At 29.2% G+C, this 25,086-nt stretch overlaps 1 protein-coding gene across 2 annotated transcripts in view; it reads right to left on the reverse strand.

Moving 5' to 3' along the window:
- Positions 1 to 263: 263 nt before the first annotated feature.
- Positions 264 to 25,086, reverse strand: part of LOC135922884 (putative RNA-binding protein Luc7-like 2) — a 36,009-nt gene continuing 11,186 nt past the window's right edge. The window contains exons 5-7 of one of the 2 annotated variants that reach the window (XM_065457391.1): positions 1,544 to 1,687; positions 806 to 1,044; positions 264 to 484 (exon numbers count right to left, since the gene is read on the reverse strand). In XM_065457391.1, coding sequence (XP_065313463.1) covers positions 382 to 484; positions 806 to 1,044; positions 1,544 to 1,687 — 486 coding nt within the window. In that variant the 3' untranslated portion in view covers positions 264 to 381. The remainder of the gene's footprint in view (positions 485 to 805; positions 1,045 to 1,543; positions 1,688 to 25,086) is intronic. The other variant, XM_065457392.1, reaches the window with a different exon arrangement.

Raw genomic sequence — 25,086 nt, forward strand, 5'->3', positions numbered from 1 at the left:
CATAATATAGTTTAAGGTATTAGCCATGGGAAAAGATAGTTAGAGGTAGCTCAGACTACATACTCTAGTTAAGGTTGAAAGAGAAAATATTAACGAAAGAATCTCGTTGGAGGTCAGCCCTGCCCGAAATCCGGGTAAAAAATATTATACAACTACCATATATACTTAGTTAAGAAAAAATAGTTTTAAAACTTTTTAAACTCAAATTATTTTATTTTTTATACTTTATATTCTAAGCCTGAATTTATAACTATCATTATATAGAATTCATTTCCCAAGAAGCTGTAAAAAATAAATTAACTCAATTATATAATATTTCAATATGGTCATACAAGTACATCATAATATAAGCGCTCATAAAATTATATATTCAATTTATGATTATTTTTCTTTCTTAGATCCGGAATGAGAATGTCTTTTATGATGATGATGATGCTTATGCTTGTGATGTTTGTGTTTATGTTTGCGATTTGGAGTTCTTGACCTGAATTAAAGTAAATAAATACATCTTTGATAATCTATAGCAAGAAAGAAAAAAAAACAATAATAAAGAAACTAATAATTTTTTTTACAAATAGTAGAGAAAAAACATTTTTGAAGACACCATAATCAAAATTTAAGCAATACAAATAGAAAGAGGTAAAACGGAAACAGTATTATAACCCGAAATATAAAACTTGGTTATGTTATTTTTCATGAAATTATAAAAGTTCCTCAAGGCTAAGTAGGGTTATCTCCGTTTTAAAAAATTTTAAGGCATATTGTAATTTGAAACAAAATTAATTTAATCAGGAGAAAAAATAACCTTTCATCTCTTCTCTTAGACCTGTCAAGATCCCTCAAAACTTTCCTTTCTTCGGCACCACCTTTGAGTTCTTCAAGTTTTTCACGAATTTTTATAAATCCTAGGTGTAGTTTACCACCGAAATGATCGGCTAATCGACGTTCGTTATCGTGAATTCCCAAATAGGCTGAACAAATTTCGCAAACACGTAGTTTTTGCTGTTGATAGCTTGAAGCTGGCATTGAATTACGAAATTCCACCTGTGAAATTTTTGATGATTATTATTATAAAGAATCCTGGGGAAAAACTAGAAAATAATAAATATCAATTTAACTCTATATACCAACTAAGTTCACATTAAATGCCTAAAAATGCAATTTGTTGGCCTTAATCGGTTATTAATTCATAGGTTCAAGCATATCCACATTCACAAAAATTGTAATTTAAATATTTATTTAACTTTGCCCCCCCCCCCCACTCTCATATTGAATAGCCTTACCTTAGGCCCAGCCTTAGTCCCTACCAATGACATTAAATTAACTAGTTTGATGATTTAATTGATTTTGATTTACCATATAAATTTTTTATAAATAAATAAAAATTTTTGATAAAGTTTTGTCATTGACACAAAATTAGTTTAGTTAAAATAATAGTTATTGATATTTCTTGTTCAAAAATTTTCAAAACTATATTTAATATTAAAATAAATTCTTTGATTTATTTTACTTTTTATTAATATAAAACATGTTTTCTAAATACTTCTGCGTCCGATTTGGTTTTCCGTAATGCTTCTACTTCCTCCAATAATTTCATGCTGGCATCAACATCGCCCTTAACACCTAATTCTTCAGCTTGAGCCAACTTTTTGCCTATCTGTTCACCCATTTCATGAACTTTGTTGGCCTTAAAATTACAAAATATAATATATTTATCAGTATAACTAGCTTATCCCTTGAGAACATTCGTTATTAAGATTAACGCTAGTTCGTGGAGTGAACATGACCCAAATTTATTTCATCATATTTATATTATATTAACATAAGTTAGTCAACATAAATTATATTTGCATAATAAGAATTTTTACCTAAAAAATCGAAGGTAATATTTTGCATACATGGGTTAGGTATAAACCCAACAAATGTTTTCAAGGGTTGAACTCATTTTTTATGAAAAGATTTTTTTTTAAAAACCCAATTAAAATACTCTGTTGGAAATAGTATGCGCATTATCTGACAGGCTAAAATAAACTTTAATTTTAAATAAATATATTTTCATTTTTATATTTATGAGACTTTATCAAACGAATAGAATAATTTACTATTCGTATTCGTTTGAATAATAAATTCTACTATGTATTCGATTCGAATAATCCGGATTATTTGAATAATTGAAATGAATTTCCGTAATAAAATAAATCATACTCAAATATATTGACAAATATTTTTATTGCAAATTTAATTTCCTACAAAAAAATCATTATAATAATCTGATGATAAAAAAATATGTAATCAGATTATAAACAATTAAAATGTATGTTATTAATTTAATTTATAATTCTACGCCAATTTTTAGGGAAAAGAGTTTTTCTTATATTTTCTTCCTTATATGACATGCGATTTTTTGACAACAAATTAGTTCCAACTAAAATTTCACAAGCAGTTGATATTCCTTATATAGATAGGTAATCTCTTGCCATTTTCGAGAGTATTGGGATCCGATATGCATGTGCCTTCCACCACATTAACAGGTCAGTATCACTCTTTGCTAACTTATAAAAAAATCTATTTCACACAGTTGAATAGCATTTTGTTTAAAAATAATGTAGTCTGTTTTGTCGAATTTCATCCTTATTTGTTAGACAGCTATAATTATCAGCTTATACCTATTTATTTAAAAAAGGGTAAATTAAATAACTGTTATAAATCTCTTTAAATTTGTCTGTTTTGGATATATCCATAGGCGTAGCCAAGATTTTCCTAAGGGGGGAGGGAATTAAAAAATTACTGGAGGCTTCGCACCAGACCCAATTTTAGGCGGGCCTTCGGCCGGGTTACCTTAGTCTATATATAGTCATAAAATATTTTTAAGATAGGAGGTTAATTTTAATAAAAAATAAGGCTGGAACAAATATGAAATATATTTTTATTAGTTTATATAAAATATAATAAATTACTTGTATATTTATTAAAAGCATGGTAATAATTTATTCCAAACAAGTATAAGAAATTTATTTATAAAAAGTAAATAGGCATATAGTTGATATTCCTCTATTATATAGAATTAGTTACAAAATACTAGGTAAAATTCCACTTTTACAGACATACAGTTAGAGAATATATTACAGTTAATATTTTAACAAATTTTACTAATAAATGCTCTTGATAATAAAAATAGCAACAATTTGCATTCAATTATTTAACGCCATCTATTTATTTTAAATAAAAAATAATCATCATATTATTGATTTCGCAATGTCTTTAAAAGATATTTTCTGATGTCCTTATCAATATTTTATAATTTTCTGTAAAATATATAATTCGCTATATTGTAAATCTACGACATATAATATTCCACTGTTTGTATTGTGCTTTCATTTTTTATTTAATTTTATCAATAGTTTTATAATTATATTTTACTTTAATTAAGATAAATAAATTAGAATTACTCACTTTATAAAAAATTATATTTGATATATTATATTATTTAGTAATTTTATGGATCTATTATTAATAATTATAATACATTTCACTTTTGTCTTAAGACTTATCTTATAGTGCGCACAAATTGAGCTTTTCAACGCTCCGTTTTAAAAGCAAATAATGCATTTTAAATAATGTTGTGCAAATTGGATTTTTTTACGGCAAGCGTTAAAAAAAAAGCAAACTAGTTTGATTTTTTTATGCGTTTTTATTTCGCGCCAATATATATTTTTAATTTTATTTAGTGATTTTATATAATTATACATATTGTAATATATTAAAAATATTTAATAAACTTTTTTAAATTTTAAAATGGAAACAAATGCGAAATTGTAAGTTAATTATTTTACATTTATATAATTATTATATGTTATTTAGAGTGTGGGACGACATAGTGACAAAAAAATTCTGTGCCTTATTAGAGAGTCAAGAAATGATCTGGAATCAGCAGCATCCAGACCATAAAAATTCTACATTAGTGCTAAATGGTTTATCATCCATTAGCCAAAGGTATAAATATATATATAAAATTATATTTTTAATAGCATGGAAGTTGAATTTCCTCAGCATGATACAACTATGTCATGCATAAAGAAGAAGATGAAGAACTTCAAGGATTTTTATTAAAAATATTTATATTTTTGTAATATTATTGTAAATATATATATTTATATATAAAATAAAGTAGTATTCAATATTAATAGTGTCCATTTTTCAAAAAAATATATAAATGAGCTAACTATCATTTGGCATTTTTATTAAAATATATAGTTTTTTAATAAGATAGGATATCAAATTATGAAAGAATGTGATTGAATTAACATTTATGAAAATCTAATAAATAAAAATATCAGGGATATCATGGTTGGGAGAATTGTAAATTTAAGATTAGTAAGTATATATATTATAAATTTTGAAACAATAATTAGAGATCAAAATTTAATGCCTTTCTAGGAATATATGCCAATGTTTATCACAAGCCCTTTGCAATTTTTTTTAACCATAGTTTAGGCAATATTATCTAGAAATTAATGTAAAAAGAATAATAGTGTATGATTTTTTAAGATATTGACTATTTATATAGAAAATATTTACTATGTTTTATTGAGCTAATTTTTTGACATCACCTTATGTGATTATAATAGAAAAATTATTATTCAAAATTTATTAAGCATTTTTATTAATATATGTAGATTATAAATAAAAATATATTAAGATAAAATAAATATATAAATAATAATATAAAATCATTTATGAATTTAAAAAATTTTTGAATGAATTTCTGATATTCCTTGCTTCATTAGATGATGCATTATTGTCCCTAATAGACATAGGTCTTACATTCAAGTTCGTGATATCTGTAAATATATTTTTTAAAATAACAAAATATAGATTTATCCATTTATATTAAATATTTTTTAAATACCTATCTGATCAACATCATCAGGTAAGCCCTCCAAGGATATGATAATGTTTGTAAAATACATATAGAATGTAGGAGAAAGTCGTTCTCCTCATCCTTGTATAATTGAAAAATTGGGATGGAGTAAGATCTGCTTTTATAGTAATATACTCTGAAAATAAATTTCTCTCCATAAATATTTTTGAGGTCTTCCTTCTTGTCTTCGTAGATTTCCTTCTCTTTAGTAAATATAAAGCAATTAGTTGCTTATCTTGTAAACTAAAAAATTCCATATTGTTTAATAAAAATGTTTTCAATTTTAAAATAAAGAAAAAACGTACTGCTTTCAATTTAAACACAGATGAGTTACGTTAAAAACGTACTGCAAACGCAAACGTTCAATTTGTGCGCACTATTAGGCTTATATTCCATTTCTTAAAAAACATTTTTGGTTCACTTTTTTATATATAAATGTTTTTTTTGCAAAAATGTATAAATTATGATGAATAGTTTTATAAAAAAATATCAACTTTTACATTCTTTCTTTCAAATTATTGTTTAAGATATATGCATACATTTTTGGGGGTCAGGGAGTGGGGGGAGGACTATGGGGGATATTTTTTATTAGCTTAAAATGATATTCGCAAAGTGATAAATTTCTGAAGGGGGGGGGGAATTTCCCCTTGCCCCCCCCCTTGGCTACGTCTATGGATATATCAATATATAATCAGCAGATATTGATTTACAATATTCTACTTTAAGACTGGGATCTGATATTGTGGTTATTATTGCATCATCAACAATTATATTATAATAGCCAAGCAATTTATCATATGCTGCTTAAACCATTTTTAGAGGATTTATGGAAATAAGGTTTTCCATTTTCAGGTGTTCAAGAATTAGGATATAAGATATAACCAAACTATAAATAAGATAATTCTCTTCACATACCATATTTGTAGTTTTAAATAAAGGCAATGGGATACCTTTAATTTTTATAATATCCTCCCATTCCTCCTATATTTAAAAATTTTAGCTTACCTCTGATATTTGTTTTTTCGAAAAATTTTGATATTAGTTTTGGTTAATTTTGTTATAGCAGGCGTTAACAATAAGCCTCTTTCAATTATTTGGTAAGTTTTATTCCACCTTATTTCACAATCTAATTTTAATTTTAAAAAAATTTAGTGGAGGTAAATTTAACTTTTTGGGAAAAATACGAATCATACTAATAATGTTTCTCAAGCTCCATAATTTTTAAAATTTCTTTGAATATTAAATTAATTATATGGGAAAGCATTGGATATGCGCTAATTTTATTAAATTTAAAAAAATATTTTAATAAAGATTTTATTATTAGTTGCATTGTCCAAAGTTATACCAAATTAAAAATTTTAATTATTTTAACAGGCTTTAAATATATTTTCACCTGAATATGCTTAATTTATAGGAGCAACATCCAAAATTATGTTATTTACATCAATAAAATGGGCTGTTAGCCCTAAAAAACGAATCTGTGTTGAGCTAGTCCAAATATCAGATGAAAAATTAATCTGACTTTTATTTTTGTATATTATTTTCTTTACCAACTGTTATTTTTCTGCAAATGTATCATACATATGCAATTTTTGAGTATTGAAGCATATTGATTTTACAGATCAAAATCACTTATAAAATCTTTTGTATTAACAGTTTTAAAAGGTAGATTGCTATTTAAAAATAATTAGCAAGTTATCTTTGAAATTAATTTTTTTTAGATAAAGAAATTGGTTATGTAGGCTTTAAAAATGTCGATTTTATTACACTTTTTACTGAGGTGTGAATGAACTTATTATAATGATTAATAAGAAGGAATGTTGTTTTGCTTTTACATTTTATAATGCTCTTGCAATCATTGCAAGCAGCCTTTTTATCGTCTTTACGCTTTTTTTTGTGAGGAAATTTTGTCAACTTCAATATCAGGCATAACTATCTCATCAGAAGCATTCTTCCCTATTATAATTAGGGGAGCTAACAATAATTTATTGTAGAAATACATTATACTTCAGTTTGTATAATTTTTGAATAAAATATGAAATTCTAAAAATACGGCAAATAAAAATTTAAATATTGCTTCAATTTTCACATTCGCGGTCTTTTTATAATCTCATCACCTGCCAGATTGGCAGGTTATCAAAGAAAAATGACAAATGTTATATATTAAAAACAATTTATAAATATTTCAAATAATTCGTTTTAATCAAATCGAATATGATTATTCGTATTTGGATAAAACAAAGAATTTATCATTAGTATTCGTAATTATCGATTCGAATTTTTTTGAATAGGCCTAGTATCCAGGCCGGAACGTATTTAAATTTTTTAGAAAATATACCCGATTCCGGCTTTTTTTAAAAAAAATACCAAGCCGAATATTTTAAATCGCCATTATTATGTATAAAAATAAAAATATAATTTTAAAAATTCGGGCAGGGCAAATGGTACATTTCCAGGCCTTTTGATATTTATTATTTTACTTTTATTTAAATAAAACTTTACTTAATCTAAATAAAATAACCATTCTATAGTAATTATAATTAATTTATATAGAAATTTTGTAAAATGACTTACGCTTTCAAAACCCTAAATATGATATTAAGTATAAAAAATAATTATTAGTCACGATCATATAATTATATTACATATTTAAATTTGCTCAATAAGAATTTTTTTTTACCTTTTTGTAAAGTATCATTTTAAATCTTGTAATCAAATTCATTTAAGTAAAAATTCGTAAATTTCATAAAATAAACCCCATCATATAATTAGCAGTGAATTATATTGTCATTTAGATATGGTTATAATGATTATATATAGTTATTATTATGATAATGTTGGGTGAAAGTTAACACTAGCTAACACTCATAGTAACTATTACATAATATAATTATAGTTTTCCTGCCATGGAATAAATACGCAAAGGATAATAGGTAATAAATACATTATTATATAATATATGTTATATTTTTTATTCATTAAAATATCAGTTTTATTTTTTTTATAAATAAAATTAATATAGTATATTCTCAAAATATTATTTACACAAATTTTTTAAAGTATCAATTTGTAATATATTAAATATCTGTTTAGAATTAAAAAAAAATAAAATATGTTATTAAATGATAATACTCGTCGAAAAATATGATAAAATACCATGAATTTTTAGTATATACCAGGTCGAATATAATTTTAAAAAATTCCAAGCCGGGCCTAAAAAAATATTTTTAGTAATCCGAGCTGGGCCGTGGAAATGGTACCACTGTAGGTCTCTGATAATTAGTAACTATAAAAAATTAAGCAATTTTTTTATCGAAAAAGTACTTCACTGATACAAATCAGTATAGACCCGGATATTCATTGTATTAGCCAATTATTGTTATCTTCTGATACTAATTGTATATGTTTCTGGTGGAAGGAGATACATATAAGTCTAAATTGATTATGAAAAAATATTAAAGAGAAAATGGAAACTTAGAAGAAAACATAAATTTTTTTCATATTGGTGGTATCAGTCGTATAAAAAATTTGATTTATATCGACAAATAATCAGATCACCCTATAAAAGTAATAACTTTTTAGATAGGTATTTGTCATGCCAGTTTGACTGACGTGGAAAGAAATGAAATAAAAATTCATGGTGTAGTTGGGAAATTATATTGAGAAAATAATAAAGGAAAATGAAGATTTGGAATAATGATGTAGGAAAGGGAATAAATCTCAGCGGGTCACCTCTAATTATTTTTATAATATATAAGAATGATGATTGATTTGAACAATCATTTTTGTTCTTATTATGTGTTCATTTTTACAATCTATTATTAAGTTTAAAATGATACTTTACAAGGTAAACTTCTATTTAATAGCATAGATATTATGTAAATTTAACTAGTTTGTAAACTAACTAGCGAATGTTTACCAAGTACCATATTTTATTAGTGTTAGGGATTAGCTAGCTATGCAAACTCATATAAAATAGGTTATTTCAACATACTCGGACAAATTAACTGGTCAAACTAATTTGACAAAACTAGCATAAATTAACTGCAAACTATCTCCTCAATATATACCTAAATATTCCTCAAATGATAGAAACTGATCACTCCCTCCTTGGCTTCTGTTGCCGCCCGTGTTAGGCATAAATAATCCTTTATTTAGAGTGGTTCATTACAAATCGACGGCCCATTTTGGTAGATATCTTTCAAAAATGACATTTTGCCTAGTTGTTAAGTATGTTGTGAGGAATATTGCAAGTATTTTTTTAAAATAACTATTAGTTTCATTAGGATTCAAGGTGTAAAAATGGCGTTTTATCTATTTTCCCCGTGAATTTTTTACAGGTAAAAGTAGATTTTTTAATATCGGCGAACCATTTAGATTTTCTGAAATTTTGTTAATACGTCTATCAAACTAATGTAAATTTTAGGTTGTTAGTTACTACCAAAGGAAGTGTTGAACAAATCTGCATTTTATTTATTTTTTGTTTGTATCCACATTGCCATATGGTTGTAATGCATTTTAAAAGTTTTTTGAAAACGTCTGTTGTAAATTGGCGTAGATTAGTGATCGCGGGCTTAATTTTTCAAGTCAAGGCCGGCTCGATATTTTCTTAAAAATTTGTCCGGCCTTCCCCGATGTCCCGAGAACCAAACCGGCAAGAATTTATTTAAATAAAAAAATTTTTCTACAAATAAGAAATTTTGCTGCTTGTTTCCCGCAAGAATTTTAAAATATATCAATTTATTTCAAAAGGCTGATCCCGACCCGAATTTTTTTCTGATAGTTCTGGGTTTGAATTCAACAAAGACCATGTATTTTACTAAAGACAACTAGGTGGTTTCGTGCTATGGGGATCTTAAAAAAAAATTGGTCGTGTTTAGCAAATTGGTTGTTAGATTTCTCTATGTAGAGTTGGTAGTAACTAACATTAGCCAAAATTTTTACTAAAAAATTGGGTTCAGGTCAGGCCAGCAGCCAGAAACTTTTTGAAATAATAGTACTCATAAATTATTTTTTTCTATTTTTATTTAAAATTTGTTAATGCAAATATTATATATACAAACGACGATTTTCCTTTTTAGTTTTAACATAAATGGATATAAAAAACGAAATTTTGGGTTAATTTTTTTTTCATAAGCCATTGAATAGTATTTATCTAATTCTTTAAATGATATATGAGCCTTTTTTTATACATAATATTTTCAAAATCAGGTCATTCTATTACATCCGTCGCTATAATGCATTTGCGATTTTCATTTCAGAATGTAATCAATATTAAGGTTTAATAAAGGTCAAGGGGTAAAGCACAAGGTTAAAATAATCAGTAATTCTTTCTAAAAACGTTAAAAAAAATAATCAATTTTTTCATAATGATTTCCTTTTAAAAATTCCAATTAGAAATCTTTTATAATCAAATTATAATTTAGTATCAACCAAAAAATCATCAAGATTTTTCTTTTTACAAACTCTTGAGAATTTTTCAAGGGTCAGATTTTTTGATATAAAATTTAATTTTCAAGCCTTAATATTTATCAAGCGAATGAATTTGGAGTCGACACAATTTTAAGCATCTACTGACTAGAAATTCTTTACTAATTGTAATATTTCATAAATTATAAAGGCCACCATGCATTGAAACCAAAGACCAGTGACTACGACTTAATCATAAGTGCTACCTCCGAGTAAAGAGTTCTATTATAAAAGTAAAATAATATTCACCATTAGCCTAATAGAGATATGGACCGAGGAAGCAACACTCGAATTTAATCTGAGATGTTTCGAAATGTCCACCTTTGGTCTAAAAGTCTCTAGTATGACCTGTATATCCAAGATATGTTATGCGTTTGATAAATTGAAAAAATGCATTGTTATACTAATTATTAAAAACAACTTGTGCAAAAATTTTTATGAGCGGAAGCGGGCCATGCTTTGCAGACCTCAAATCTATATTAAGGTTTTTTATATAACAAATTAAACTCGATGATGAGTTAACTCCAACTAATTTTTTGGTATAAATTTACATTAATTTAATGATTACAAAATTTTTAATTCAAAAGCGCTGCCGACATTTATTCTATTAGGTCTTCCGGAAATGAGTAAACACTGGATATAAAAAATTTAATAAAGGACTTCAGGGGCTATCTAATACCAGATATAGACATCTCTCATTTAAATATTTAGTGTAATCTTAGTTTTTATGCATTTTTCCAAAATAGAAAAGATGTCATTTATACACTTTGAACTCTAATATCTCGGAAAAGTTATTCCAAAAAAAAATTAATTGCACTATAACTCACAACATACTTAACAACTATTCAAAATATTATATTATTTGAAAGACTACCAAACGCTGTCAATTTCATGTAAAATGACAATGTTACTCAAATACACATAAAAAAACTATGTTTTCCTTTAGGGATTAGCTCACTAAATATATATAATATAATTAAACGACCATTAAAATACAAATAATTGACATTTTCAGTGATGTAAAGTAACTATAGGCGTTTTGAAAAGTAAAGATGTTCTTTTAAGAGAGAGATAACGCTACTTTAAAAATATGGAAAGATATAAATGCAAGATACATGTCCAAACGAAGAAAAATGTCGTTACCACAGAATTTATTATCTCTATTAGCAATCTAAAATATATGAAAAAAGCGACTAAAAATGCCTAGACTTGCTAATTTAGCTAGGAAGGTAATTTGCATGCTTACAACCAGTAAACCTAGTGAAATAATCTTTTCCATCGCTGGATACTCAATGCTTAAAAGAACCTCCTTATGCTACACCCAAACTCGATAAAATATTTATTCACGTTAAAATTCAACTAAATTTGATACACTTTTTATTTTATATCTCTTACTTTATATATAAATTTGTTTAAACAAAAATCAATAGAATATTACTAATGTGATATATGACTCTGACCTGTGTAAAAGGACAATTCCTAAGTTTATTTCGGAAAATAAGAAATATAAAAATTTATAGGGGTGGAAACAGAGTTGCCAGGTCAAAATTTTTAAATTGCGGGAGAAATATAAAAATTGCTAAAAAAAAATTTTGCGGGCCTATCCGCCTATTATTTTTTATAATTAGTTTATATAAATACAAAGTCGGTAACTATTTTCAAGATAAAATAATATCTTGATTTATTAAATATATTAATTTATTATAAAAACCAACGATCGTTTTTAAATATAAAAGAATGTAAACATACAAGATAAAATTTTATAAAAACAAAACGATTTTAATTTTACAATTAAAAAAATATTTTATGCGAATGTCCCGCAAAACGACCGCAATTGGAAATATACCGTAAGTGTATATAACATTATAGGGATAGGCGCTTAATTATCACTTATCACGAATACATAATAAGGTACTCCAAAAATAAGAAATAATACAGATGCAAATACAGTTGCGGCAATTGTAATCACTTATCTTGTAGTATAACATTCATAGATACTTATTAACACAATATTGATAGAATCTTTTCCCCATAATATTTAACGACTCTATATAAATGAAAACTATACTTGTAGAACAAAAATGAGCAAGGCTATCTGTTTTAAGACCTAAATCCAGGAGGGACGATTTGAAAGATGGGCATACATATGCAATTCAGATGCATCTAATAAGAAAAATATTAAAATATTCCCCTTGATCCTCCGTTATTTCACCAAAATTAAGGTCCGTTTCAATAAAATTATTAAATGTTTTCCCCTCAAATAGTGAAAAATCAAAAAACATAGCTAACCATATAATGGTAAATATAGCAGATTCGAGATTATCAATAAATTGCATGTCAGCTTTCTGATTTGATAATGCCTCAGTGAATTTGGTAAAAATAGAGTGTATTTACAGAATTGAGTCAGCAAAATGTTGGTTATGATATGTTCCAAATATCCGCCATCGTATAATTTTAAAATTTTATAAACCTTTAAAAAAATATTTCTTAAATAAAGATTATAAAAACTGTCATAACATTTTGAAAATTTTTTTCAATAATGAATGGCGTATATTTAGGAATGATTTCACATGTAGGAAATATACTACGTGCTGTTAATGTGTAGTTGCAATCAGAAGAATCTTAACATAGATTCATAAAATTATGCTGCAGATGTGTTCATCTTTACAGTTAATAATTAACAATAAATTTTATGGCGCCATTGCTAAAACTTAATGATATTTTATTTGAGATTTAAATAATAGAACTAAATGTTTATCGTAGTTATTGAGACATTTATAAAATTCATGGCATGACATATTATATATTTGTTTAACCATTAGCTCGGCCTCTAATGTTGTTAAAGCAATCCGATTTCTCTCCTTTTTCCAGGCAGTCCTTATCAGACTAAAAATGCGTCGGATGAGGCATTAGAATGAGGTAAGGAGAAGATATATTCCCATATTTTTTCCAAGGATCGGGATTTATTGTTATAACAAAAAATTATTTCTCCTCTGATTTTAGACCATCTAACTTTAAGAATTTTGGCGATTCATAAAAAAATAGAAAGAATTACAATCTCCTCAAACAATACATCAATGTCTTTCGGTATTTTAAATATATTTATTAAATTATAAAAACCATCAATTGATGGTTTCTGTTCCAATGTCATAATATTTACACATTTGTAAATAGAGTTATTAAAATCAAATTTTGATTGTAATTATTCTAAAATTGTGTTAATAAAAATATGTACTTCATTTAAAAATGTATTAATTAAAGTATTATTTGAACATTTTAATATAATATTTTTAGCAATAGCGCCATAAAATTTATTATCAATTTTTAACTGTAGAGAGGAACAGAGCTGTAGCATGATTTTGTGAATCTTTTTTAATAAAGAATATTCTGATTGCAGCTGAATATTAACTGCATGAAGTAGATTTCCTACATGTGAAACGAATCCCAAATATGCTTCTGCCATTTCATACTCGAAAAATTTTTTCAAAATTATAGGACAGCTTTTAAAATCTTTATTTAAGAAGTATTTTTTAAGGGTTTGTAAAATTTTAAAATTCTATCGATGAGAGGTATTAAACGACCACCTGATAGGTATATATCGCAACAACTCACACCATTCCAAGTCAGACCACTTCACCAACTCTTTTAGTTGATGTTCATCACAATTATTTCAGATAGTACATTCATTGCTTTCTTGCAAGAATTATGTAGTATATGGCATATACAGCCAATTGGTATTAATTCATTATTGTGCTGCCCCAATTCGGTAACTTTGGTTTTTGCCTTTGCAGAGGCATTATCAGCGCAGAAAGCTGACATGTAAATCATTGATAACCATGAATCAGCTATATTTACCATTATGTGAGCTAAATTGTTGGATTTTTCACTCTCCGAAGAAAATTTTTTAACAGTTTTATTGAAATGTTCTTATTCTTGTTGAAATAGCAAAGGATCGAGGGAAATGTTTTAATATTTCCCTTATTAGATGCATCTATTAGAATTGCATATAGATGTCCATCTTTCAAACCGCCTAGAATTGACCTCTAGGATTCAGGTACTTAAACCCTTGTGATAGCCTTGCTCATTTTTGTTCTGCCACAGGTTTGCATTTATATTGGAGTCGTTAAATATCATGAGAAAAAGATTAGACCCACATTGTGATGATATAGCTCTGTGAATGTTGAACTACATGATAGATGTATACGATTTCCGCAAATGTAGTTGCATCTCTATTATTTATTATTTTTGAGAATATTTTTGTATTGCAATCGATGTTGATATCCTCCCCCTGTGCTGACTTATATGAGTGAAAGATTTATTATTGGATAAAAATAAAACAGGATAGAAAGAAATTTACAAACTAGACATGTTTTTCGAATAAATATTTAAAGATAATCAATTAATGTCTCTCAAAATTATTATTTATATATTAAAAACGTTAAAATACTATTAAAAAAAATTGCGGTAGTTTTGCGGGAGAGAAATGTCTGCGTGTAAACTAAAAAATTGCGGGAGTCTCCCACTGATGGGGGGAGACATGGCAACCCTGGGTGGGAGAGAAAATGCTTAAAAAAATAAACTATAATAATAACAATCTTGGAACAAAGAGTGTTCAAAGAGATTATAAAAAAAGTGGTGTAAATTAAATTTAAGGTATATAAGCCCACTGACGCCAAATAGGCGGCGGCTAATTAGGCGCGCCGATAAAAATTGGAAAAACCGCCGCCGATTGAAACTTCGGTACACTCCAATCATTAATATAATAATATAAACTTTATGAAAATGAAACAGTTTTATAAAAAATACGAATTATCACAATTAAAAGTGCTATTACATTATAGGGTAAAATAGTATATTTGTAATAAAACATTAAATAAATAAAACAATATGTATATATATTTTTGCATAATACTAAAAAAATAAATATCGATCCAATATATAACAAAACAGATGAAACATTTATAATTTTAAAAAATTTAATATTTGGATTTTCGTTTTTTCTTTATTCCGATATTCTACATATTCCCATAAAATATGTTTCATAAATTATATTTTTATAAATTTACCTTAATTCATTGGTTGTCCTCGATAATCAATCTCCAAACATTAATGCATCTCATTATAATAATTTGAAAAGTCAAAGGGAATTCATTAAGAATTGATGTCAAATTATAAACGATTTCATGTCTTGTATTTGGTCGGGGATTAATTGACCGATATTTGTTTTACTCCAAAGAGATTTTCTATTGGGTTAAGCTGCGGCAAATAGGGTAGAATATTCTATTCACTCTTTCAAACTATCAATGAGATGGCTTTTATGGAGCGATGCATTGTCTATACCAATAACCGCATCACTTGGTATGATATTAATAAGTTCTATCATTTAACGACGAAATAATAAACTATTATAAGATCCTTCAATGAAGCGATAAAGTATCACCTTCGATTCCAATAATATATAAAACATTTATATTTTTACGATTCCCAGGCGTAAACAGGTACAACATGTAAAGTTATGCCTGTCTCGTCATAGATAAATATTCTTTAAATATATTCAATATCTTTATAAAATAAATTTATATTGATAGCACCCAGTGTGTTACTCCTATCAGGTTCTTTGGAACATCCTATTTTTTAAATATATTTTCTTATAGTTCCTTCGTTTTTAAATTTTCCTTAATATCTTTAATTGTGAATGTATTGTTAGCCATTAAAAGATCCATTATTTTTCTTTGTGTATTGAAAGTGTCTTTTTTTCTACCTCTCTTTCCAATTACATAACCTTTCAAAGGGACTCCTATGATTTCAGTAAATGTTTCGCGTCTTAGTTTATTTACGGACGATAAAGACATATCTAGTGTTGTTAAAAAGTCGAGTTCACCCGACTCTGACTCAGAGTCTGAGTCGAATTAGTCGACTCACTGAAGTCGTGAACTCAAGTCAACTAGAGGACGAATATTTCGAATAAGTATTGTATAATATTATTTTTGATACAATTAATTTGTGGTTTTCATGCAAAAATTTTAAGCAAAATTTGAATTGATAAGAATTTAAAATCTACTTTTTTAATTAATTTTTTTGTGAATTATTAATCTTTTAGTTGAAATCTTTTAAGGGTTTATTTTTATCATTTTTGTAAAATTATCTATTTTTTTAGTATATTAAAAGAACTAGTTTAAATAATTTAAAAATATTTATATTAAATTTTTATGTTATTTTACATGATCGTCTTATAATATTTTAATGTGACAATTATCATGATATTTTTTAACATTTTTGAAATTTTTGGTACAAAAGGGTAAAAATATAATTATATTATAAATATGTTAAATTATAAATTCAATGATGATGTTCCTTTGTAAAAATGACAAATATCTTAATCTGTATTTTAAAACATATTAGTTTATTTTTGACGCTAATGGGTAAAAATATAATTGTAAATATGTTAAATTAAAATTTCAGGGAAGATTTCCCCTAAATAAGTGACAATTGTCATAATCGTTATTTCTAAAGTTTTCAAATTTTTTGATGAAAATAAGTAAAAATATTGGCTGTAAATACGTTTAATTAAAAATTCAGTGAAGATGTACCTATGTGACAATTGTTATAATCGTTATTTTTTAAGGTTTTTTGAATTTTTTTAAAGCAAATGGGTAAAAATATATATTGTAAACATTTTAAATTAAAATTTCAGTGAAGATGTACCATAGAAAGTGACAATTGTCATAATCGTTATTTTTAAACTTTTTTGAATTTTTTTAAAGTAAATCGGTAAAAATATATATTGTAAAAATGTTAAATAAAAATTTCAGTGAAGATATACCATAGAAAAGTGACAATTGTTATAATCGTTATTTTTGAACTTTTTCAAAGTAAATCGGTAAAAATATATATTGTAAAAAGTTAAATTAAAATTTCAGTGAAGAGAAAAGTGACAATTGTCATAATCGTTATTTTTGAACTTTTTCTAAAGTAAATAGGTAAAAATATATATTGTAAATATGTTAAATTAAAATTCCAGTGAAGATGTACCATAGAAAGTGACAATTGTCATAATCGTTATTTTTGAACTTTTTTTAAAGTAAATCGGAAAAATATATATTGTAAAAATGTTAAATTAAAATTTCAGTGAAGATATACCATAAGTGACAATTGTCATAATCGTTATTTTTGAACTTTTTTAAAGTAAATCGGTAAAAATATATATTGTAAAAATGTTAAATTAAAATTTCTATGAAGATATACTATATAAAAGTGACAATTGTCATAATCGTTATTTTTGAACTTTTTAAAAGTAAATAGGCAAAAATATATATTGTAAATTTGTTAAATTAAAATTTCAGTGAAGATATACTAAAGAAAGTGTCAATTGTCATAATCGTTATTTTTGAACTTTTTTAAAATAAATCGGTAAAAATATATGTAAAAATATATGTAAAAATGTAAAATTAAAATTTCAATAAAGATATACCATAGAAAAGTGACAATTGTCATAATCGTTATTTTTGAACTTTTTTGAATTTTTTAAAAGAAAACTGGTAAATATATATATTGTAAATGTTAAGGGAGCAAGCTATTAAGCCTCGCACTAGAGGAAGATAATGGCGTAATATACGAATAATAAGGAGTGAAATAAATAAATATTAAAAAAAAGAAAGTTGATTGACTTGTGATAAATAAAATAATAAATAAAAGGGATGATTTTGTAAAAAAACAAATATATAAGCGCGAAAAGAAAAACAAACGATTATTATTTTTTTTATGTACGATATATATTTTATATTTTTTATTGAAGAAAAAATAAAGAAATATTGAAAGAAAAATAAAGAAATATAGAAAAGTAAAAATATAAATAGGATTGTTTTGATAAATTAACAGTGGTGACCCCGACGCATTACGGGAAAAAGGTTATTTTAAAATTAGGAAACATAGTAAAAGGTTTAAAAAAGAAGGAAACCTGAAATTATAAGAATAAGGAAACATAGTAAAAGGTTTAAAAAAGAAGGAAACCTGAAATTATAAGAATAAGGAAACATAGTAAAAGGTTTAAAAAAGAAGGAAAACCTGAAATTATAAGAATAAGGAAACATAGTAAAAGGTTTAAAAAAAAAGGAAACCTGAAATTATAAGAATAAGGAAACATAGTAAAAGTTTTAAAAAAGAAGGAAAACCGGAAATTATAAGAATACGGAAACATAGTAAAAGGTTTTAAAAAAGAAGGAAAACCTGAATTTATAATAATAAGGAAACATAGTAAAAGGTTTTAAAAAAGAAGGAAAACCTGAATTTATAATAATAAGGAAACATAGTAAAAGGTTTTTTTTAAAAAAAGAAGGAAAACCGGATTAATGTACGGCATACAAGATATATGTATAGTTGCATCTTTAGTTTGTTTACAATTCTCATAGTATTTTATTTATTAACGTTGCAAATTGTTAAACTCTTTATATTAAAAGTATTAGTTAACTTTTTGTAGAGAGAAAATGAAAACTTTTAGATTTATAAAAGGTTGGGAATTACAATATAATATTGTGGGAGCACTAGTCATATTAGTGATTTGGATGTGTAGTTTGATTTAGATGTGTAGTTTGATTTGGGGTAGAAGAGTCAAAAAGAGTCGTAGCTTGAGAATAAAGGGCCAGACATTAACAATAGAGGAGCATAATGGAGAGGAGGATGTTATGAGAAAGGTAACATGGTTGCCGGTTCAAGAATTAATTAATGGATGGACAGAGAGTGAAGTGGATAAATTAATAAGTAAGCCTGATGGGAGGGAAGTATATAGTGATAAAAGGTTGGGACCTTTTAGGGGACCTAGAGATGATTCTCAGGGGCGTAGAGGGGAAATAAGACGCAGTTTTGATTCGAGAGTGAGGGGAAGAATGAATTGTTATAATTGTGGAAGACAAGGACATATGGTCAGAGATTGTAGGGAGGCAAAGTGTTCGAATGTGGTAGATTTGGTCATATAGCCCCTTATTGTCCAGAAAAACAAGAGAAATTACGATGTGCGGGTTGCGGAAGATTTGGTCACAATAAGGAAGAATGTAATACGGGAAATTATAATACTCGAGGAGGTTTTCCCCAGAGAGTAATTGGACCAAATACTTCAAATGTGCGAACCATTGAGGATGCCAGAGTTGGGGGAAGAGGAGTATTTCCGGAGGGAGTTGAAGATCAAACCGTGGAATGTTTTCGATGTCGAGAAAGGGGACATGTGGCAAGGGATTGTGCTAATTTGTGACTATATGATGGTAAAAAAAATGATACACGGACCAAGAGAGTGGGTTATTGGAAACAAACAAAATGTATTCACGAAGACAAAGAAATATAATTGGGAATGTAAGGATGATACAAGACGATTTAATACATGATCCTTGTCCTAGAGTAATAATAGACTTCAATGGGAATAGGCTACCTACGCTATTTGACACGGGAGCAGCTATTTCAGTAATGAGTTATGCGAGATATGGGAGTATTTGGCCCGATGGAATGATAGCAAATGTAGGCTTAAGAATACGACAATTCGATGGGTCGCAAATAGCAGTAATGGGAAGAGTGGAAATAGAGGCAATGACGGAAGGGGGGATAGAGGTTTTAGACTTATGGATTATTAATAGGAGAGTAGAAGCGGTATTGGGGTGGGATTGGATCACCCGGATTGGTCCATGGTATAGTTTTTGGGGAGTATTCGTTCCGATGGTGAGTGATGATACAGATGGGAGGACATATGAGGACATGGAAGTATTGCCCGGAATTGAGAACATGTTCAATTGGGAGCGGGAGGGAGTTGAGGAAATGAGGGGAGAAATTAGGGGTGGAGATCTGGGAGTAAGGTTTAGGAATGAGGGAATCAGGAGAGATAATCATAGTGGAGAGGTAAGCGGAGAGTGGGGAAGGGAAGTTGAAGGATAATAATGAAAATATAATAAAAAAAGAAATGACAAAGAAGCATCCGAGCCAAAAAACGGCATGTGGGAACCGGGAAGGAGAGTTAGAAGTAATCAGGATGCAGGGAGTAAGAAAATTGGTGGATGATTATCAAGAAATTTTTGAATATAATCATATATTATTTGAAAATTAACAAATTTAATATTGTAATTAGCCGAGTTCAAATGACTAATCAACTGTATATTTATTTTGAAATTTTATTATCAGTTTTGTGCTTTGAGGCGAGTACTGTTTGAATGGAGGAAGGATGTCAAAATGCAATTGAATAAATGGGTACAGAAAGGCATCATATGTGCTGTGGAATATAGTGAATGGGCAACGCCGTTAGTGCCTGTGAAAAAAGCTAACGGTCAACTACGCCTATGCGCTGATTTTCGAGTGACTCTAAATCCCTGGGTCGTAGAAGTTAAATATCCCTTATTGAGAATTGAAGAAATTTTAGCAAATTTGAAGGGAAGTATATATTTTTCAAAAGTTGATTTTTCCAACGCGTACTTGCAATTGCGGGTAAAATCAGAAGTAAGAAAGTTGTTAACCATTACTACTCCCAAGGGGTTATTTGCGTTTTGTAGATTACCTTTTGGATTTAGTGTATCCGCTCCGATATTTCAGAGGACTATGGCTGCGGTTTTTCAAGGGATGGAAGGCGTATTCTATTAAATGGATGACGTATTGGTAATGGGGCGAACTCCAGAACAGCATGAGCAAAGATTGAAGGAGGTGTTCCGAAGAATTAAAGAAAAGGGTTTGCGAGCCAGTGCCGAAAAAAGCGTGTTAGGAGTGACGGAAGTCGTATATTTGGGACATAAAATAACGGGAAAAGAGGTTAGACCGTTGGATAAAAATATGACGGGAATTGCGAATATGTTGAGGCCGAATAATAAAATTGAGGTTCAGGCTTTTTTGGGGAATGGTAAATTACTACCACTGATTTGTAGAGGGATTCGCTCAAATAGCTGCGCCATTATATACTCTGCTAAAGAAGGGTGAAAAATTTGATTGGAAGGAGGAACAAGAGAATGCATTTGCAGAATTGAAAGCTAGAATTGGAAGGGAGCCCATTCTTATGTGCTTTAACAACGAGTTGGAAGTGGTGTTGGCGGTAGATGCATCGATTAAAGGAGTAGGTGGCGCGTTATTGCATTATATAGATGAAATGGAAAAACCGGTTTTGTTTTTCTTGAGAATATTCAGAGCCGGGGAAACAAGGTATTCCGTGATTGTAAAGGAGGCATTGGCTGTTATATTTGGACTGACGAAATTCCGTGAGTATTTGATTGGGCGTAGGTTCGTGATATATACAGACCACAAGCCGCTAGTACACCTGTTCAAAAAGGATAATAAAGAACTGACGCTGTCGCCCCGGTTACAGAGATGGTTCTAACTTGTGGGAAGTTTTGATGTACAATTGAAATATCGATGGGGAAAGGGAAAACTGTTTACCAGATATTCTTTCTAGGTGTGGAGCTGGAGAAGAAGGATATGAAATGGCTCAAGAGGATATAGAGGAGGGAAAGGAGCAAGGACTAATTAGAGCAATGATTAAAATAGCCAAAGGAGGACCGATAACGTGGGAAGAACTTAAAAGGGCAACTCTAAAGGATCGTGAATTGACTCGAATTAAGGCGTGTATAAAGGGGCGAAAACTTTGGAGCGACGGAGATAAAAAGGAATTAGGTATAGTGGATGACTGTGTGGTACGGGAAAGTCGGGGTATAGTACCATTTAAATTGAGAGATTCGGTCTTGGCAATGATTCATGCAGGGCATCAGGGAGTTGAGAAAATGAAACAATGGGGCCGAGAATATGTATGGTGGCCAGGAATGAACAAAGAGATTGAGGACATAAGCCGAAGCTGTGAAATGTGTAACCTGTGGGCGAGTATGCCTCACAGAGACAAGAAAAGTGTATGGCCCAAGACTACACAGCCGTGGGAACGTATCCACATCGACTTCTTTGACTTCGAGGGGCAAATATATTTAATTGTGGTAGATGCATACTCCAAATGGGTAGAGTACGAGGCAGTAAGGGGGTTAACTACGCTAATTGTAATAAAGACCTTAAAGAATTTATGGACTCGTTTTGGGGTAGCGAGGACGATCGTGTCCGACGGCGGTCCCGCTTTTGTGAGTAGACAATTTGAAAAATTTTGCACGGAAACCGGGGTAAAACATGTCTTAGCACCTCCTTATCATCCAAGCTCAAACGGACAAGCGGAAAGAATGGTGGCTCTGGTTAAAAGTTGGTTAAGAAAATCGAAATATGGGGGGGGGGGGGTGGAACTATGGATCGCCGTGGCCTATTATAATAATAGTCGAAAAGGGGAGGAGTTGTCACCGGCGGAAAAATTTTTGGGCCGTAGAACTCGCATTCAATTAGATTTGCTAAAACAAGAGGTACTTCTAGAGATGGATTCGAGGGATAACGCGGGTAAATTCGTAGTGGGGCAAACGGTTTGGGCTAGAATTTTTGGGGGCACCCGAAAATGGGAATCCGGTGTGGTCATAGAGAACGTGGGGCACAAATTGCATAGGATAAAGTTCCCAGACGGGAAAGAAGGAATAAGACATGGGGATCAGTTAAAGAGAGGAATGGACCGCGGAAGACTTAGGTCAAGTCAAAACACTTAGGTCCAGTCAGGAGGGAAAAGGGGGAGTCAGCATGTGTGAAGATAGAAAGTCGTATATAGAAGGAAAATAATAATAATTGAGAGAATAAGTGAGCATATAGAATGGGAGACGTAACAATTTTTGGAGGAATAAAAGAGCCTATAGGAATCAGGTGGGAAGGAGGGAGAAATTAATAGAATCGGCAAAGAAAACAAATGTAAATTCTTTCTAATAGTCGAATCTTATCAAATGTAAATTCTTTCTAATAGTCAAATCTTATCAAATGTAAATTCTTTCTAATAGTCAAATCTTATCAAATGTAAATTCTTTCTAATAGTCAAATCTTATCAAATGTAAATTCTTTCTAATAGCCAAATTTTATCAAATGTAAATTATTTATAATAGCCAAATGTAAATTTTTTTGTTGATAGTCAAAATTTTGTCGAAGGGAACAAATATAATTTATGTAGTCCCAATTTTTTTGTCGAAAAACAAGTGTAATTTTATTTTGTGTGATAATTAAAATGTCAAAAGAGTTGGAACGATATGTTGTGTGGGATCATATTATTGGAAAGGAAAATTGGAGATGTTATGGGAAAAGGGCGTAGTCCCAAATTATTTGATGAAAAGATAATTAATTACTCGGCGTGCAAAGCACAGGCTTAGGAGGCAGTGGGCCAAAAGAAAAAAAAAGGAGAGAGGATTTTTTTAGAAGAAAATTGTTTTCATTAAAAGTTATAATTATTTTTGTGTAAATTAAATAAATTTGGTGATTACTTTGACTTATAAAGGAGGAATTCCATACGAAGTATGTATTTTATAAAGATATAAAGTATAGAATATGTTTAGGTTGGTAATCAAAATGGATTCGAATCGAGCTCCGGGGTGGCATAGGAGATGGATCGTGGAAACTATGAAGTAATACTCGGGATGCGGCCTCGTAGGACTGAGCGCCGGAGTAGGGGAGGTGGACGGGGAAGCGAACGAAGTATAATAAGACAAGCCATGGCAGAAAGACGATGTTATCGATGTCAAAAGCGTGGTCATATTCAATATAGTTGCCCCTGGAATTGGAGAAGGACGGAGGGGAATTGAACATGGCTACAAGTTGCCCAAGGGTGGAGGAAGTACCTACGAGGCAGATAGCGGCTGTTTTGGGGCAGCGAACGGATCTAGTGCAAGGGACAAGCGATGAATCCCGACCGGTCGCAGAAATTATGGGAACGAGGAGAGAGGAAGAAGAGGAGCAGCGTGAACATCGTCCAACAGCTAGCGTGGAATGGCCCATAGTTGATTTAACAGTTGAGAGCACAAACGAGAGGACGGAGGGAAACGGTATAACGAGAGGACGGAGGGAAACGGTATAACGAGAGGAGGATATCGCGGCAGCCGAGCATATAGAAACTAGTCAAGGAGTGATGGGAACCGAAGAATGGAGGGATCTAGCGGCAGTTTTGGACGATGTTAATGAGCTTGGAGGCTGGTTGGATGTCATGGTAGAGGATTCGGAATGGGGCAACCTCTGGGAGGAGGGGACGGATGATCATCTTTGCTGAAGGGGGCGTGTTAAGGGAGCAAGCTATTAAGCCTCGCACTAGAGGAAGATAATGGCGCAATATACGAATAATAAGGAGTTGAATAAATAAATATTAAAAAAAAGTTAATTGACTTTTGATAAATAAAATAATAAATAAACGGGATGATTTTGTAAAAAAATAAATATATAAGAGCGAAAAAAAAAAGAAACGATTATTATTATTTTTATGTACGATTTCATCGTTATTTTTGAACTTTTTTGTTAAAACGAGGTGACTTTTAGCCTACGCCCGTTTATCTTTATTAGGCGAGGAGGAGAGCACACTTTTTAATTATATAACCATTTAAATTTGAAAGTAAAGAGATTGATTTGTAAATCTACACGTATAAATAAATTTCTTGATTTGAAAACTATTTAAATAAAAAAAAGATTAAATTTTGTTAATTGGTTAGTTGTGTAACCCCCAGACCCGTGGTTTGGGTCTAAAAATTGACTAAACCAGCTCTGATCATGAGCCTCTGGAAAAGACCCGGGGTTCACACACTTAATCGCCACGCCTAAAAAATGCGAACATGTATTTTCTTTAAAAAATATTACAA

This window comes from Gordionus sp. m RMFG-2023, chromosome 1, assembly GCF_954871325.1.
Source record: "Gordionus sp. m RMFG-2023 chromosome 1, tfGorSpeb1-WG-v2, whole genome shotgun sequence".
Classification (NCBI taxonomy): domain Eukaryota; kingdom Metazoa; phylum Nematomorpha; class Gordioida; order Chordodea; family Parachordodidae; genus Gordionus; species Gordionus sp. m RMFG-2023.